This window comes from Oryx dammah, unplaced genomic scaffold (assembly GCF_014754425.2).
Source record: "Oryx dammah isolate SB20612 unplaced genomic scaffold, SCBI_Odam_1.1 HiC_scaffold_25, whole genome shotgun sequence".
Classification (NCBI taxonomy): Eukaryota; Metazoa; Chordata; class Mammalia; order Artiodactyla; family Bovidae; genus Oryx; species Oryx dammah.
Window position 1 is genome coordinate 98,107,514 of NW_024070209.1, and position 18,649 is coordinate 98,126,162.

General features: G+C 52.5%; 1 protein-coding gene and 1 long non-coding RNA gene across 3 annotated transcripts; one reads left to right on the forward strand and one right to left on the reverse strand.

Annotated features, from left to right (window-relative positions):
• Positions 1-1,786: 1,786 nt before the first annotated feature.
• LOC120852061 lies at positions 1,787-2,645 on the reverse strand. Its single transcript, XR_005718466.1, has 2 exons — positions 2,414-2,645; positions 1,787-2,027 (listed from the first exon to the last, which is right to left on the reverse strand). It is a non-coding gene; the product is annotated as an uncharacterized LOC120852061 (long non-coding RNA).
• Positions 2,646-2,807: 162 nt separating this feature from the next.
• On the forward strand, positions 2,808-18,540 carry TBC1D13 (TBC1 domain family member 13). 2 transcript variants are annotated; one of them, XM_040225310.1, is made up of 12 exons: positions 2,808-2,933; positions 3,932-4,005; positions 5,731-5,771; positions 6,370-6,431; positions 6,559-6,658; positions 7,517-7,599; positions 9,299-9,458; positions 12,432-12,639; positions 13,530-13,693; positions 14,783-14,943; positions 15,136-15,193; positions 16,024-18,540. In XM_040225310.1, exons 1-12 carry the CDS (start codon positions 2,911-2,913, stop codon positions 16,087-16,089), a joined length of 1,200 nt encoding a protein of 399 aa, XP_040081244.1. In that variant the 5' UTR covers positions 2,808-2,910; the 3' UTR covers positions 16,090-18,540. The 2 variants fall into 2 exon arrangements, with proteins under 2 accessions (XP_040081244.1, XP_040081245.1); XM_040225311.1 differs by lacking the exons at positions 2,808-2,933; positions 5,731-5,771; positions 6,370-6,431.
• Positions 18,541-18,649: the final 109 nt, after the last annotated feature.

Here is an 18,649-nt window from a genome sequence, read left to right on the forward strand (position 1 = left end):
GCTCTGCAACTGGAGAGCGGCCCCTGCTCTCCACAACTAGAGAAAGCCCCTGTGCAGCAGTGAAGATCCAGCACAGCCAATCAAAAGTTTAGAAAATGGCATTAGTGCTTGTTGAATGACTGTGAAAAAGCTGTACCACATCAAGTCTTTTGAAAGCTGTTTGAGAGGTCTGTTTCTCCACACCCTGGTGATGGTGGGTGTAATAAACACTGATGACTCTTTCGAGTCCAAGAAGCGCGATATGGTTGTTCGACTAGCATTCCTCAGTGTGAGTCCTAGTCAGTGTCGTTTCAGGCATCGGATTTTTCTTTCTTCTTTGAAGTGCCTGCTCTGCTGCCTTGTCTCCTTCAGATGTTTGCTTAGACATCACCTCAGAGCGGTTTTCCTGATCCCACTGTGTAAAATCGCAGCCCCCTCCCACTACCTCAGTTCAGTTCAGTTGCTCCGGCGTGTCTGACTCTTTGCGACCCCATGGACTGCAGCACGCCAGGTTTCTCTGTCCATCACCAACTCCTGGAGCTTACTCAAACTCAATGTCCATCCCACAACCTACTCCTGGTTCATTTTCCCCTGTAGGAATTTATCACCATCTGACATACCATTCAGTTTACTTACTTACCCTATTTAACATCTAACTCCCCTCACTAAAACCTCAGTGCTTTGAAGGAAGGGATTTTGTCTTTTCTTCATTACTAAATCCCCAATACCTAGGATATAACTGGCACATTAAAGGCACTGAGTACATTTCTTGAATGAATGATTGCTTTTCCCTTTTGGCATGTTTCTTTTTCTTGTTGATTTAAGAACTCTGTTTGTTATGAAGATTAACCCTTTATCATAAAAGCTGCACGTATTTTTCCATATTGATGCTTGTCTTTTATTCATTAAGAGACTGACATTAATTCCTTTATATTTGGCTATGCTGGGTCTTCCTTCCTGTGCATGGACTTTCTCTAGTTGCAGCAAGTAGGAGAAAGTGAAAGTCACTCAGTCCTGTCCAACTCTTTGTGACCCCATGGAGCGAGTAGGGGGCTACTCTCTAATTGCAGTTCACAGGCTTCTCATTGTGGTGGCTTATCTTGTTGAAGAGAACAGACTCTAAACACTTGGGCTTCAGTAGTTGCCCCACATGGGCTTAGTTGCCATGAGGAATATGGAATCCTTCCAGACCAGGGACTGAACCCGTCTCCCCTGCATTGGCCGGCAGATTCTCAACCACTAGATCACCAGGGAAGTTAGAGACTGAAAAATTTTATGTAGTTATACTTCTGTCTTATCTTTCATAGCTTCTGGGCTTTCTGTCTTCCTTCTCCAAGATTATAAATGTTCTTTGTATATATTTTTCTTTCGATCCCATAGGTTTTTGCCCTTATAGAGCTTTAATTCATTTAGAATTAATTTTTCAGTCAGATATTAGATAGGAATAGATCTTTTTTTTTTTTCTTCCAAATGATAGCCAATGGTCTATTTTTCTTAACACGTGGCTTGTGTTTTTCCCTGTCTTCCTAATCAAACTTTCAAACAGCTGTCTGGTATTCTTTTTATCTGGAAAAAAAAAATTTCTTTCTTGTTGTGCAACTAAGTCATTTTTTAGAAAGTGAAAATGTTAGTCGCTCAGTTGTGTCCTATTCTTTACGATCCCATGGACTGTAGCCCACCAGGCTCCTGGGTGGAATTCTCCAGGCAAGAATACTGGAGTTGTTAACCATTCCCTTCTCCAGGGTATCTTCCCAACCGAGAGATTGAACCTGGGTCTCTCAGGCAGATCTTTTTTTACCGTCTGAGGCACCAGCAATTAAGTCAACATTTATTCATTTCTTATATTTCATGTAAAGGAATGTAATGTTTGTACTGTGCGGAGCCCTTTAGCACAGTATCTAGTACACAGTGGGAGCAGAACTGTGATGAGTGAATAAAGGAACAGATGTCTGTGTGCCTGGGCCATGGGGCAGTGAAGTCTTGGTGGGCACCAACTGAGAGCTGGAGATTTCAAGATTATACAGTCCAGTCACAAAGTTTTCACCGATCTGTGGAGACATTAAAAAATAAGGACAATTAGTGCACAAGTACACATATGTATGGCTGCCAACTGTTTTTTCTTGGGAAGGATCCTGAAATTTTGTTTTTCCTTTTCTGTTCTGATATTATGGTAAATATCATATTCATGAAATCCAAAAATCAAGAAATCACTGAATTGTGTCCTGCTCTTCCGTTCAGTATTTACTGAACCATCTGTTCAGTGTGATCACTCCTGTAGGCGTCCGGGGCTCAGCAGTGAAAAGACCAGCCAGGGAGGCCTGTATAGTTTAGCGAGGGGGTTGGGGTCTACATCCCCGATGGAGAAGGAGATGGCAACCCACACCAGTACTCTTGCCTGGGAAATCTTACAGACAGAGGAGGCCGGGTGGGCTACCTACAGTCCATGGGATCACAAGAGTCGGACGCGACTTCTCGACTACACCATCACCAGGACATTCTTAAAACGACAGCTCAGCAGCTCACTGCAGGTGCGGAACCCGTAAGGAAGAAGACCAGGTGAAAGGCGGGTTTGCGTCCGGAAGCTTGCCCCTCCTAACCTCCAGGCAAGGGCAAGACATAAGCCTCGGTGCGCACGGTCTGCGCCGGTCACCTGCGCGTCCTCAAACTTGACGCACTAGGTAGAGGGGAGGCGGGGCCTCGTTTCCGGCGTCCTCTCGCCCCGCCCACCCCGCCGGGCGGTCTGATGGTGGCAGGGAGCAGGAGTGGCACGTGAACGGGGCGGGGCGGGACCGTGCGGAACGCGCGCGCCTGCGGCTGAGTTTCCGGTCGGAGGCCTTTGCCCAGAGCCCCGCGTCCCTGAGGGGCGGCGGCGGCGGCGGAGGAGGAGGAGGAGGCGGTGGCAGCGGGGGGGGAGATCCGGAAGTCAACACCATGTCGAGTCTGCACAAGAGCCGGTGAGGAGCCACTAGGGCCGACCAGCCAGGCCACTGCTGGCCATGCTGTACCTTTTGACCTGCGGGGGTGGGGGGTGGCGAGCGAATGTGGCTAGGAATCGGGATTTACCCCCTCGCCGCCCCCCCACCCCTCCGCGGGCTGAAGGTTTTGGGCGCCCACTTTCCAGCCTCTTTGCTGTGGGCCTGAGGGGGCCACGGAACGGGGACATCTCTCCTGCTTCTCGGTGTTGCCGCTTCTCTCTCTCTCCCCCGCACCCTGGATCCTTTCCCCCTGGTGTCTTCCTTTTCTAGGGCCTTGATGCCCGATCCCGATGCACCCCCCACCCTTTTTCTCCCCCCTTGTTAACCCTTGGCCCCAGTAACCTCCTCTATCCAAATCTTCCCCTTCCACGTAACCTTTTCTTACTGGAAATGCTAGAAAACCTAGATTCTCCAGTCTGTTTCCCCCACCCCCATCCCCGGGGCCAAATCCTGCAGCGTTGGCTAATTTTGCTCATTCTTCAGTTTTCCTCCAGTTTTTAAACCTTTTGTCCTTGTCTGCCCGCAGGTCCAGAGGTCTTCTAATGGTTTTATGAGCTTGGGCTGCTGGGTGCAGATTACACAGGTCCTTGTCCACAGATCAGATTACTCCTGATTCTACGGGTTTTTGGAGTTCAGATAGAGACAGTGGTGGTTTGGACCTGGCCAGCAGGAAGTGGCCAGTAAATGCCGGCTCAGTAAATGTTAGAATGTGTCTGATTTTATGGTGTTCATTTGAGAACCTTCAGACAAGAGTATCCTATAGATTTCTGGACTTAAGAGGAAAAAGTGATCTGTAGTTCTTCAAAGCTGCCCTTTAGCCAGGGTTTTGCCTGTGTTTTGCATCTTTGTGTCCTTGAGGGATAGGGAGGAACAAGTTGGAGACTGGAGATGTAAGGGAGCTGTGGGCTTTAGGAGGGGTCACTAAGCCTGTCATCTTGGGGTTTGTGGGTCATTTGCCTCTGTCTCCCTCTTTCTAGGATTGCAGATTTCCAGGATGTCCTGAAGGAGCCCATGATTGCCTTGGAAAAGCTTCGGGAACTCAGTTTTAGTGGTAAGAGGCAACTCTCCAGTTTCAGGGTTTTCCTGGAGCAGCCTTGTGACAAAGATGGAGGGGCAGCGAACCAAGGCCACACCTGGCCAGTTCTGGGGACCGGCCTGCCTTTTGGGAACTTCTTCAGATTCTGTGGAGCTGAATAACCAGGGATGCCCCGGGCTTGGTTCTCAGAGCAGTGGCGCCCTCGGTTAGCATGCGTGTAGGCCTTAGACTGGGCTTCCCTAGTGGCTCAGTGGTAAAGAATTCACCTGCAGTGCAGGAGACGCGAGTTTGATCCCTGGGTTGGAAAGATGCCCTGGAGGAGGAAACGGCAACCCAGTATCCATGCCTGGAGAATCACATGGACAGAAGAGCCTGGCGGGCTGCAGTCTATTGAGTTGCAAAGAGTTGGACATGACTTTAGTGTCTAAGTGCTCACACACGCACATACAGACCTGGTTGGTGCTCATTGGCCCATAAGCGATGCTGATTGCTTCCTGGGAGTAACTGGAGGGCAGAGGGGAGACTTCTTGAACAGAAGAAAGGTCTTTTCTCATTCCTCAGCAGGCTTCCTGTGTTGTAGAATTTGGTTAGCTACGGAGTGGTTCCTGGTTCTCTCTGTGGCTTAGGATCAAAGCCAACTCAGGCAACAGTGAACTTTGGTTCATGGTAAAATTCCAGCCTTGAGTCACTCACTTTAAGGAGCTGAACCCCAGCAGTTTTTGACTTTGCCCTCCCCAGTCTGGGTAACTTTTCAGCACAGAGACTCTTGCATGTCTTTAAAAATACCCCAGGGTGTTCTGGTAGCTTCTTGTAACTGCTCTGCCTTTGTAACTTTGTCAGCAAGGACGCTTGAGTTGCCGCCTGCATCCCCATGCAGATTCTGAGGTGAGGATTCTAGCTGCTGTTCACAGTACTAGGGAGATTGTAGCAACAGCTGCTTTAGCTAGCGTCCTGACAGTATTTCAGGAGAAGCTCATCTTTCGATTCAGGAGTGATATTTAGGCCCTGAAGATCTTGAGGGGTTTCTGGAATCTGTGCTGAGCTAAAGCATCTGCCAGGCCCCAGGGGAGGCAGTCTGTGGCAATGGTTACAAGCTGGGTTCTAGAGTCAGTCCTATGTTGGAGTCCTTGATTGCTCTGTCTTTATAGATGAGTTTCTTTATCTGTAAGATGGGGACAATGATGCTGATCTTTGTTACTTACTAGGGCTATAGTAAGGATTAAGTGAAATTTTAAGTCTGTAAAACACAAAACACTGAGCATTCAGAGCTTAGTTTATATTGCAGAATACCTGCCCTGGGCTAGTTAGCGAAACAGTGAGCTTTGGTCTTCATCTTTCTAGGGCTTTCCCCAGTATTAGCAGTTACATCTGTTAAATAAATATACAAATTATACATTCCCATTTGCGGGGGATGCCATGAAAGAGATGTGATGGAGCCATTATTGTTTATGTCAAGGGCCCTGACTTTATTTGGGAAGAGGTGGTGTGATTGGTCAAGGGTGCTCTGAGGAAGAAATATCAAAGATCAGAAGCTGTCATCCTCCAAAGAACATTCCGGACGGGGGTCACAGAGAGAGAGTAAACGTAGGATTAGCATCGTCTAGCAGTCTTTCTGGCAGCGAACGATTCTTGAAGAAGTACTTCTTGCCTACTCCACTCCCTGCTGACTAGCTCCGAGGTGGAGGGCTGGGGGGTTCTGGGACTCTGCAGGGGCGTGACCTTTGCCTGCTGTGTCCACAGGCATCCCCTGTGAGGGCGGACTGCGATGCCTCTGCTGGAAGGTGGGTGTGCTGGGGGTGGGGCTTTTGCTCTGCTAAGAGTCCCTGGGTTCCTGCATGGGCTGTCTCCACCCCTGGCCCCTTCTTCCTATTTTCTGCCTTTCCTTGCTTGTCCCAGGAAGCTTTTCTGGGAGGTTCTGGGTTTTCTGTTTCTCTTGGCATCCCCTTGGGGATCCCCCTGGGGATGGAATGCTTTGTAATGCCCGCAAAGCTCTCTGCTTCCTGGTCCAGACAGCTCAGCGATGCTGATTGGGACAGTAAAAGGCTATGCTTTGCTTAAAGCTTTTCGCTGAGGTGGGAGCAGAAGCCCAGTGTCCTGCTTTCCAACCCTTTTGAGCACAAGGTTTTATCATCATTTGGGAGAGTCTGTGGGAGGGAACGCAGTAGAAAGGGCTGCTTTAGGATAAAGGACGAGGAAACCAGTGGGGAGAAGAGGGGAGGCTACCCCTAGCCCATGCCTGCGTTCCTGGGTTTTACCTAGCCTGTCCTGCCTTCTCTGGGCTTTATCAGACGTTTTCCTTGAGGCCTGTCAGCCTCCGTCTCCTTCTGGGGTTGGGCTGGGGGAGTCGCCAGAGCTTTGCTTTTCTCTCTGTGTGTGCAGATTCTCTTGAACTACCTCCCCTTGGAGAGAGCCTCATGGACCTCCATCCTGGCCAAGCAGAGGTGAGACCCTGACACAGGAGGATGGCGGGAGGGCCTTTTATTGGGCAGAGCAAGTGGTGTGAGTCCAACCCACTTCCTGTTTCTGCACTCTTCCGGGCTCACCCCTCTCTCCCCTCCTCTCCTCCAGGGAGCTGTATTCTCAGTTCCTGAGGGAAATGATCATCCAGCCTGGCATCGCCAAGGCCAACATGGGTGTGTCCAGGGAGGATGTAACCTTTGAGGACCATGTGAGTAGGCGGCTGCAGTGAGGACCGAGGCTACAGAGTGGGGCGGGGGAGCGGTGTGGGCTTTGGGGTGGGCAAGGTCCCTGAGCCCAGAGGCCAGGTGCTGCTGATGCTGCTCCCTTTTACCGCCCCCCACTACCCCCGACCCCAGCACCTCATTTCTGCGTTTGGCATCTGAGCTGCCAAAGGCTGTTGAGTCTCCATGGTCTCCCCAGGCTCCAGGCCCAGTCAGGACCACAAGCGATGACAGATGCAGAGTGCTGTGTGTGCAGCGCTGAGCCTAGCCCTGCTCACTTTGGCTCCTCAGCCCCCTTCCTCTAGGAAGCTTCTGTGATACTGTAGCTGAAGGGAGTCAGAGCAGGGCTGGGGTGAGGGTAAACTGCGTTTCTGCAGCCCAGAGGAAGCCGTGTTCTATCTGCAAAGACCCAGCTCCTCCCTGGTGCTTCACAGTTGGGCAATGGAGATGGATTGGACCCAGCCTGATCCTCCAAGGACTGGAATTGGCAACTCAGAGTATTGATGACTTAGATTCAGAGAGACCTAGCGATGCAATATTCATTTATTCAGCAAGCATTTAGTGAGCACCTGTTGTATGCAGCATTCTGGAGCTGTGGACAGGGAAAGGCTGGGAAGTGCTCAGAGCCGGCCTCGGGCTTGGCTGCGGAGTGCGGATGAGGATGGAGGTTTGGGAGGCCGCGGAAGCGCCTGTGCTGCCGCTCGACTGTCTGGCAGGCCGTCTCAGCCGTAGCTGCGTCTCTGCTGGGAATGCTGGTTCGGGGCTACTGCTCAGGCCCCTGAGACTGAGGTCTGTCCCTGGGGTCCTAGCCAGCCGAGGACAGCGTGGCTCATTTTCCCCCACAGCCTCTGAACCCCAACCCTGACAGCCGGTGGAACACATACTTCAGGGACAACGAGGTGCTGCTGCAGATCGACAAAGATGTCCGGTGAGCAGGGCGCTGGGGCGGGGAGCCGGCCCTGCAGCTTCTGGGGGTTTTCCGCCGCTTCTGCCCTTGCCCAGCCCAACCCAGCCCCACAGGGAGGTGTCTGAGGAACTGCCGGGGAGTCGTCCCCGTAGCTGAGTCCAGGCCACAGGCACAGCAAGCCTGGCGGGGTGCAGGGGTGCGGGGTGCTGGCCTGGGTGCCCAGCTCCCCTCTCTCCCTGCCTTGGTGTCACTTGTAACCCAGGCACCTGTGGATTCATCTGCTCCTTCCGTCAACAAATTCTGAGGCCCTCCTATGTGAAGGCTCAGTGCCAGGCTGCGGCACTGAGCATGGACTAGACAGACAGGGCCTCCCTCTTTAAGGAACTTAGAAGCTGAGGGGGAAGATGTGAAGACAAGATGTTCAACAAAATGGGTCTTCCGTGTCACTAACGTTTGTGGTGACTGCTCTGAAGGCAGAGTTCAGGGTGCTTCAGGGCAGTTGGGACGTCTCGCCTGAGGAAGCAGTTGAGACTCTGAGGAGCCTGGGGGTGTTGGGGGAAGGGAGGGCTGTGGTACCTCCCAGGGGAGGCCCTGAGAGCCTTCAGAGCTGGGCCATCCAAGGAACGGTGCGAAGGCCAGTGTGCCTGAGGCCCCACCGGAGGCAGGCGGGGTCAGACCTTGGACTCAATCCCAGGGACATGGGGCAGTCTCCCAAAGGGTTTAAGCAGAGGAGTGACAGGGTCAGAAAGTGATTGTGAGCTATACGGTGCGCGCGCTGTTCCTCTTGGTGGGGAAGTGTGGGCAGCGGGCTGTGCGGGCCTGTGGGGTGGGCACGGCAGCAGGCGACTCTGCCACGTGGCTGGGTGAGGAGCTGAGGGCCTGTCTGCAGTGGCCCAGTGGTCAGAGCTTGGGTTCTAGAGTCTGTCCATCCGCCTCCCTTTCCGCCCCCGCTGCTTGTCAGCTGTGTTACCAGCCCTTCGCCACCCGGGGCTGCTCCTCCCCTGTGCTCACTGTGCCCAGGCCCCCGTGGGACCCCAGCCCAGGTTGCTTAGCCAGGGGGGACAGTGGGTCTCTTGCCTCCTTCCTTCTCAGGCTGGTGTTGGGGAGCCTCTACCCACGAGGTGTTTCATCACCCTGTTTTAAGAAGGAACCGTGTCTTGAATCCAGATCTGGGCAGACAGGTTCTTAGCCTGGTAGTGACTGTAGCGCGTTGTTCAGTGTTCCTGGAGGGCGAGTTTGCAGAGAGCTTCAGCTGAGAAGTCTGTGTGCGTGCTGCGATACATACACTTTAAAAACTTTCACATTCTAGAGACTGTCTCCCCACTTGATTGTTTGTCTATCTCCCCAGCTGTGAGGTATTCCGTTGTACAATTTATAACTTAATGAAACCTCTGTTACCATTTTTAGCCACAATACAAACAGTTCATACTCTTGTACATATTATCTTTTTGACATGAAAAGCTGTTTGTGGTTTAAGAGAAGAGTTAGACTGTAAGATTCTAAGGACACTTAAAAATATGTGTGTATCTGTTTGTAAGCATAGTACGATATTTGGGTATGTACACATATACAATGACTACATTGCTTTTGAAATAAAATGCTACTAACTTAAACTCACACAGAAGGCTTTGGGGAGGCTGGGACACCTGGCAGCAAAGGGCCGAGGAGACACCTCAAACCCTCTGGCCAAGAAACAGTCCTCTCCTGTTTCCCCTTGCAGGAGGTTATGTCCAGACATATCCTTCTTCCAGAGGGCTACTGAGTACCCCTGCCTCCTCATCCTGGATCCTCAGAACGAATTCGAGACCCTTCGTAAGCGGGTGGAGCAGACGACCCTGAAATCCCAGACGGTGGCTCGGAACCGGAGCGGTGTCACAAATGTGAGAGGCAACCTGAGGGCCTCGGGGGCTCCCCGTGACAACCTTTTCCTTCCTGCTTCCTTGGGACTAGTGGCCACGGGCCATTGGGCCCCTGACCATCCGCCCTGACCGTTACCCAGAGCAGCCTTGGTCCTGCCCCATCCCCCTCCGGGCTCTTTCTGAAAATCAGATTTGAAGGCTGGTGTCACGGTGCCTGGGGGTGGGGGGTGCTCTGCTGCGCAGTGAAGGGGCCACACTTCTGGTCTGTGGTGGAGGCAGTGCTTAGAAAAGGAACTGCAAGTGTGGTGAAATGGCAGTGGAAACAGTGATGGGCAGGGACCCGACCTGGTCTGGGCATCAGGGAGGACTTTCCTGAGGAAGTGACATTTAACCTGAGGCTCAAAGGATGAAGAGGAAAGGGCCTTCCAGGGGGAGAGGAGGGCAGGTGTGGAGAGAGCGGGGTGTGTTCAAGGGAAGGAGGAGTCCAACCTGAGCTGGGTAGGGGAGAGGGCGAGGGAAGGGTGGCCGGAGGATGCTGGAGAAGTGAATGATGGTGAGGCCACACGGGCCTTTGTCCTGAGGGCTGGGGACCCCTGCAGCATTCCTGGAGCAAGGATATAATACTGTCTTTGTCAAAGATTGCCGTGGACACCGTGAGGATGTTGATGGGAGGGGCGGGAATGGAGGTGGAGAGGCCTTCTGGTGCTGTGGTTGGTCGGGCAGGGCCTGGGTGGGGAGAGGGAGAGACCTCAGAGAAAGGAAGGGATCGTGCTGGCCAAGTTATGCTGCGTCTTGGAACCTCAGGCTTCGAGCAGACTTAGGTGATTCTGAGAAGCTGCTTATTTCCAAAAGGTATATTGTCTTATTCCTTAACGCCTACTGCTTTCATACCTGGAGCTTTGACTTATTCCTCAAAATTTTTCACTGTCCTCCAGCAATGGAAAAATCCTCTGTAACTCCCAGCAAGCTAGAAACAGGTACTGTAGCAGCTCCACTTGCCCGCACCCCGCCCCCACCTGGTAGAATGACCGATCAGGGCTTTGTTTCCTGGAGACCAGCCATCTTTCCTCCCAGGAGTGACTGGGAAGTTCTGGCTGATCCCCTGGTTCCACCTGCCCACGGCAGAGCAGGGTGCATCAGGAGGTGCCAAACGCTTGGCTTAATGACCCCGTAGCTGCCTGAGTGGGGGTCATCCTTCTTGGCTGCCAATGTTCCGTCTGTCTGGAAAGATGAGGACCTGGCTTCTGTCGTTCCTTTCACTGCAATAATTGGTGGCTGAGAACTGAGTTTAGGTTTGGACCCAGTCCTGGTGGGAGAACCAGACCACAAGCTCCATCCCTAGGCCTCTGGGTCCAGGGGCTGGGCGGTTTGAGTTAAAGCTGACTGTCAAGGAACACCAGACTTGCCTTCCTGGGCCTTTGTTTCTTCTGCATACTGGGAGTAATCATTTCCACCCTCTCTGGCTTTTAAATTGCCAAGAGGGTGAACTGAGGTCATGGCTGTGCAGAGTCTTGGAAAGCAGTGGGCACTTTCTGAGGCCTGGGCCTCGGGTTCTAGAGCCAGCCTGGATCCAAGTCCAGTGCCGCCACTTAACGTGAGACGTCTGATGAGTGGCCTGGCGTTTCTGAACCTGTTTCCTCATCTTGAAACTAATAGGGAAAGAATCTTCTTGGCTGCTTTGGGCATTAAACAGGAATGCTTGTAGGGCTTTGTCTTGCCCTCTTGGTAAATGTTAGTGATATATGCCTCTTAGTGTGTGCACATGTACACACATATGTACGTGTATAGATGTGTATATATAATGGAAAAGGACGCTTAATGTTCTCAAAACCCTGGGCTTCCAGGACAGCATTATACTCTGACCCTGTGGGGATGTGCCTGTGACCTTCATACAGGTAACCCCAGGCACTTGAACTTTTACAAAACTCCCAAGGGATCCTGACATTGGGGTCTTCGGCTCTGTTGTGTGAGTTTTTACCGAGATCATCTCTTCATTCATTTCCCAACTTTTTCTTATGAAGATTTTGAAATATTCAGAAAAGTTGAAAGAAGAGTACAGCACGCACCCTCATACTTTCCACCTAAATTCACCAGTTGTTAACCTTTTGCTGTGTTTATATGTATGTTACACAGAGAGTAAATTTGCAGATGTCCTGACCCCTTACCCCTCAGTCCTTCAGCAGGCGTCCCCTGAGAATCAGGACATCCTCCTCCTCACCACTATCGCATCTGCCAGTGTTACCCATAATCCGTAATAACAGCTCACATCTAGTCCTGGTTCAGGTGTCCTCTGGTTGTATCAAGAACTTTTTTTTTTTTTTTGGCCACCCTGTATGGCTTGTGGGATCTTAGTTCCTTGACCAGGAATTGAACCTGAGCCCACAGCAGTGAAAGTAAGGAGTCTTGTCCAGTGGACTGCCAGGGAATTCCCTGTACCAAGAATGTTTTTGTCATTTTGAATCCTTACCAGCACCAAGTTAGGGTTTATGCGTTGCACTGGAATGTTGAGTTTCTTTAGTCACTTCAGCTGGAGCAGGCCTCCACTCCCCCAACCCCCCATAGCATTTGACTTCAAGAATCTTTACCTGTTGTCTTTTTTTTTTTTGACATATTTTGAATTGAACTATAACTTACATACAAGAAAAGCACAAACCTTAGGTATACAATTAGATGAACATTTTCTCACGTATAAACCTACATTAACTGTCAGCCAGATCAGGACATGGAACATGTCCATCATCCAGAAAGTTCTTTCATGCCCTTCTCCAGTCGGTACCCCTTTTCTCAGAGGTAAGCACCATTCTGATTTTTATCACTAAATTATTCGATTTCAGTCCCTCTGGCTTGCGGAATGTTGCCCATTGTGGATTTATCTGCTCGTTCCCGGTGGCGCTGGACACATCCCTGGGTTGCCCACGAGATGGAAGTTAAGTTTTGGCTCGCTGTCTGTCATATCTCCCACCTTCTTACGGAGCCCCTGCCCTTGTCCCCTAGATGAGCTCCCCACAAAAGAACTCGGCGCCCTCCATGAACGAGTACGTGGTGCTGCCCAACGGCTGTGAGGCCCACTGGGAGGTGGTGGAGCGGATCCTGTTCATCTACGCCAAGCTCAACCCCGGCATTGCTTACGTGCAGGGCATGAACGAGATCGTGGGGCCCCTCTACTACACCTTTGCCACTGACCCCAACAGCGAGTGGAGAGGTAAACAGGTGGGCTCCTGGCCGCTCACATTCATTGTTGCTGCCTCCTGGAGAAACGGACCAAGGAAAGCTGGGCTTTATTAAGCTCTTGTGCCACTCACTTCCCTGTCTTGGGGTCTCCATTCTCTCTGTCGGATAAGGGGGTTGGCCTGAATCATGTCTGAGATCTTTTCTGGCTTGAACTTTCTAGAATGTTAGATGTTTACTGATCTCTTAAAAAATATATATTTATATATATTTATTCAGCCGTGCCAGCTCTAAGTTGTGGGGATCTTTTAGTTGTAGCACGTGGGATCTAGTTCCCTGAACAGGAATCGGACCTGGGCCCGCTGCATTGGGAGCCTGGAGTCTTAGCCACCAGACCACCAGGGAAACTGCCCCCCCCACCGCCGGTTACTGATCTATTCATATTTGTAACTGAATTTCTGGTAGAGGAGATGAGTAGAGGAGATTTCTGTTTCCTATATAGAAAGGAAGCTGAAAGAATGGATTTAAATAATGATTTTTAAAATGTCAGCAGCAGAACAGGTAATCAACTGCAAAGTCAGTGTACAGTGTTGTCAGAGTTGTGAGAAAAAAGAGGTGGGGATTCCCTGTTGGTCCAGTAGCTAGGACTCCTTGCTTTCACTGCGGAGGGCACTGGCTAAGATCCCACAAGCTGTTTGGCATGGCCAAAAAAAAAAAAAGATTATGTCTGGTCTGGGGCTGGAGAGTGGGGTGTGGAGAGTGGTCACAGACAGAGGAGGTACAGAGGGACGCAGCCTGACCAGGGCGGGCTGACTTGGTGGAGGCTCAGAGCTGAGGGTGAGCTCTCACATAGTTGAGAGGTGGGGTGTGTTGCGAGCCAGCTGGTCCTCTCACAGCTGCCCTGACCCTGCCCGTCTCTCCCAGAGCATGCTGAGGCAGATACCTTTTTCTGCTTCACCAACCTCATGGCTGAGATCCGGGACAACTTCATCAAGAGCCTTGACGACTCACAGTGTGGCATCACCTACAAGATGGAAAAGGTGTACTCCACCCTGAAGGATAAAGACGTGGAACTCTACCTGAAACTGGTGAGGACCCCCAGGGCCACGCAGGGTAGGGCAGACAGGAAGGGGGAGAGGACAGCAGGCTCCTGAGCCCAGGGTGGGGACTGGCCTGAGAGGATCAGAACTGACTGCTGCTGCCGGGGAGCCATGACCCAGGTGCTGAGGTGCGGTGGGGAGGTGGGGAAGCTGGTGGTTGGAGCCTGGCAGGCTGAGGATGAGGGGAGGTGGGTCTGGTGCTCTGAGTGCTAGGTGTCTACCTGGCACACAGTTTACCTTATGCTTTGAGTTCAGCCTGTTGGAGTCCTCCCAGAAAGGAAGTGTGAACTTCATTTAGAAAATTATTGGAGGGATTTCCCTGGTAGTCCAGTGGCTAAGACTGTGCTCCCAGTGCGGGGGACACAGGTTCAATCCCTGGTCAAGGAGCTAGATCCCACATACTGCACCTAAGACCCAGGCAGCCCCCCCCCCAAAAAAATTATTGGGAGTAACATTTCATGTTTATTTCAGGGAGTTCCTCAGTGAAAAGAATATTTGTTTATAAACAGGAACAGTTTTGTGAACAAGAAAATATCCATAAACATAGCTTTTTAACCAAGTGTGGAATTATAGCTTGTTGTTTTGTAACAGGCTTTTCAGTCAGTAGTATCCACTGTGGCCAACCAGAGGGCCCGTCCCCGTTGGGAATAATTGCCTTGAGCGGTTGTTGTATGGAGTAAATAAGTGAGATATTTAACGTATTAAGCACAAGGCCGGGCTTGCAGTAAGTGCCCAACAATGGTTTCTCTGTCCATAAATCCACAGTGACCATCTGTGTAGTATATTAAAAGAATTTGAGCCATCACTTATAAATCTAAAGTGCTTATATAAAAAAAGCCTGGGTTTTTTGGCTTCCCTCAAAAAAAATCAGACGATCTGGCAGCGTTGGCTGGCAGTAAGTAGCAGTTGCCCGTTTCACGGAGTGAGACTCTCTGGTGCCATCCCCACCTTGGTGTGCCTGGAGCTCACACCAAGCCTGCTGCTTAATCTGAATTCATGCCTCCTGGGCTGCATGGTGGTCCGTGGCCCCTAGCCAACACACATTCTCGCACCTACCACACACCTCTGTCTCCCCAGCAAGAGCAGAACATCAAGCCCCAGTTCTTTGCCTTCCGCTGGCTGACCCTGCTGCTGTCCCAGGAGTTCGTGCTGCCTGATGTCATCCGGATCTGGGACTCCCTCTTTGCTGACAGCAACCGCTTTGACTTCCTCCTCCTGGTCTGCTGCGCCATGCTCATGTGAGTGTGGCCGTAGGAGGGTTTTGGGCCGGGGGACTGCTGTCAAGAAGCTGGACTGAGCCTCTGGGATTCTCAGGGGAGCATCAGTCTAAACTCGCTGCAGGTGGTGCGGCGGGAGCAGGAAGAGGCCCAATGGGCCTGCTCTCAGAGTAGTCGAGGGGCCCAGCGCTTTCTGTTGCTTGTTTTTCCTAGACTGATTCGGGAGCAGTTGCTGGAAGGGGACTTTACCGTAAACATGAGACTCCTGCAGGTAATGGAGTTCAGGGGGATCGGCCACCCCATGCCAGCTGCTGTGACAGGCTGCCTCAGGATCAGAAAATGGTAGCAGGGCTTGAGAGTCCAGATCCCCGAGGCAGATCTGGGTTGAATCCGGCTTTGCCACTGACCTTGAGTGTGGTGTGGCCAGTGACTTGGCTTCTCTGAACCACGCACTCTGCATAAGTAAGTCATAGCTGAGACACAGCCTTATTACCCAGTGTGTGGTAATAATGCCCATTGGTAATGGCAGTTGGCCTGGGGAAGAAACATGGGGGCCTTAGTGGTTAAGAACATGGGCTCAGGAGTCAGATTTGGCCTCACATCTTTGTTCTCCTGTGCTAGTCATGTCACCTAAGCCCAGTGGCAACCTCTCTGAGCCTTAATTGCTTTGCCAATGCCTGGCCTGGGGTTGGTATTCAATAACTTCACTGACTCGATCTATAAAACAGGCAAATTCGCATAACCCCTCATGGGGCTGTTGAGGTGACCCAGTGAGCGAACGCATGGACAGTGTCCGGCCCTGGTCCAGGCTCGTGCATGGAGCTCAGGGCTCGATGGCAGGAGGTGGCGGGTGGTGAGGCAGGTAGTCTTGGTGCTGGGGAAGGGGCTGAGACCTTTTGGGGTGACTGGTTGGGTTGGTTAAGTCAGTGCTTCAGTGTGTGTAGCAATAGCTCCCTGCAGGGTTTGGACAGACGGCAGGTGTCTGGTACCCTGTAGTCCCCAGCCTTTAGCCCAGGGTCCAGCAGGGTGCCAGGTCCACTGTGGTGGTGCAGGGCAGGCTGACTTCAGAGGCGCACTACTGCTGGCCTTTCCCCCACACAGGATTACCCCATCACAGATGTCTGCCAGGTCCTTCAGAAAGCCAAGGAACTCCAAGACTCACAGTAGCCTGGCGGCAAAAGACCCACGTTTGGAAGAGAAGCCCCTGCCGACCCCGGTGCCCTGGCTTCTGGGACATGCAGAAGCCTGTGGGGTCCCAGCCAGAGGGGCCGATGCCGGACCGGCCTGCTCCAGGTCTCGCCCTGGCCTCCCGTCAGGGGCCTGCTGTGCCCCGCTCTTTCCTGACCACCAAGCCTGGGCTCCTCCCCACCCTTCAGCCCTGGACCTTCTGCCCAGGCCATGAGCAAGGCAGGGGCTCTCGAGGTGGTTTCCTGGGGCTGGGGCAGACTGCGGGCCCCTCCCTGCCTCTGCTCTGCCCCTCCCTTCCTGCCCTCCTGCTCTGTCTTATGGGCTCTGGTCGGGGAGGTGCTCGGCAAACGGGCCAGAAACCGCTTTTTCTGGAGGTTGGTGCTTCCTGGGCTTCTCCATGGGGAAGGTGACACTGTGAAGGAGCTAAGAGGCTGCCAGGCCCAGGTCACACCTCTGTCCCTTTCCCACTGAGTGAGTGAGTGAGTGTGTGTGTGTGTGTGTGTGTACTTGTGGGTTGCTGTGTATGTCTTATTCCCCCTGGCGTGAGCTTCTCCTCCAGTCTGTGTGTGTGTGTGTGTGTCTGTGTCTGTGTGTCCATGTGTATGGAGGAAGGTGACCTTTCGCTAGTCTGTTTCTTTGTCTTGTCATCTCTCTGCCTCCGACTCCCTGTCTCTCCCTCTGGCTCTTTCACGGAGGGTGTGTGGCTCTCATCTGTCCACTGCTCTCTCCATTGCTGTCCGTTGGCCCTTTTTTCTTAGGTTGCCTTATCCCCAGCCCCTCACCTCTCCTCTCCTCGACGTTGGCTCAGAACCCTGGAGACAGAATGAAGAGTCTGGCTCAGCAGAGCTCCTGAAGGTCAGCCTTGGCCTTTGCAGCCTGTTCCCATCCCCTAGCGCTGGGCACCCAGGGCTCCCAGCCCACAGTGCCTCACCACGAAATTCTTGGAAACCCCAACCTGCTGAGAGCGGTTGGCCCATGAAGAGCCAGCACCCTCCTGCCCAGGGAGGGAGGAGAGGGAGAGCTGAGTCTTCCAGAGGTTTCCTCAAAGGTCCTCTCCCAAAGACAAAAAAGCATTAAGGTTGGGATCCAGGTGCTCTGGAGGTGTAGTCGTTCCCGTGGCTTCCAGGTGCCGCCCAGGGCTGGCGAGTCTCTGTAAGGGGAGCCTCTTGGGGGTGGGCAGGGCTGAGCTCAAAGGCTTGGGTCCTGTGCAGGCCTGGAGTGCCACGTCTCCCCCTCTCAGGAGGGCTGAAGGCGGCGCTGGCCCTTCTCTGGTCTTGTGCTGTGACTGGGGTCTGAGGCAGGTGCATCTGGAGTAGAAGAGCTGGCTCCTCGCACCCTGGGCCTGTTCTGACCAGGAGCCTCCCTCCTTTTGTGAGGAGGCAGGGGGTTTGCATCTGGAAGGCTGGATGATTAGGTCCTCTTCATCTCCCCAGACCGGCCAGCAGGACCCCCCAAAGCCTCCCTGAGTCTGACAGCCAGGACGTGGGGCTGAGGGCCGGGAACAGCTTCCCCCAGGCAGCTCCTGCCGGGCTGTCCCATGGATGCTTCACTTGCCTTTTCCCTCCTCTCCCAGAACAATATTTGGGAGATTTTACTATTTATTCAGACTCCTGGTTATTATTGCAGATTGGCAAGTGCTTGTTTTGGGGATGAAGGGTAGGGCCCTGAAAAGTGGAAATACGATCTTCCTGACCTTTCAGGTCCTCCAGCATCCTCTTCTCCCTGCCTCTGGGACCTTCCTGGTTTTCCAGGAGATCCTGGCTGGGAGGGCTCTGAGCTCTGTAATAGAGCTGGGTGTAAGGGGAACTGGTGTGTAAAGACCTTGGCATGGGGCAGAAACACACTGCTTGCCAGCAGGCTGGTCACCCTCTTCCCAGAACTTTTTGGCTGGTAGTTCACTCCCAGCTTGATCTCTTCAGAGCCTGAGTCTTGGGCCACAGCCTGGGACCCAGCAGACACTGCCCAGGACCCTGATACATTCTCTCTTGCCTGTCCCTCTGCCCTCCCTCCTGGACCATACTACTTGAATCACTGCATCTGATTCGCCTCATTGGCAGGCCTGGGTCCAGTGCCCTTGGCCTTGTGAGAAAGGTCAAAAGAGCACAGGGACCATACCCAGGTTAGACTGAGCTCCCCCAGTGGGAGGACCTGCCCTTGGCAATCCCCCGCCACCCCACCCCCCACCCTCCCCACCCCCACCCCTGCCCCACCCCAGACTCTCAAGGGAGGCCCCAAGAGCCAGAGACTCCCAGGCTTCCTACTTGGAAGCTCCCCCAGGACTTTGGGCATGTACAGAATGAGCTGAATGAATTCAGGTCTCACTCCAAGGGTCAGAATGTTAGTCTGCTTTTGTTTTTTCATGTTTTGTTCTTTTGAATCAGTGCTGTTGATGACAAGTTGTCTTTAATAAATCATGTGTTCTTTGCAGTAGGTGTTGGTTCTGTGATGGGCTGAAACCTTTGAGACCTCAGAGCAGGAAAAAAAATGAGCAGAAAGTCAGGAGGTTCTTAGAGTGATTAAAGGAAAAAGGCTAGGAATT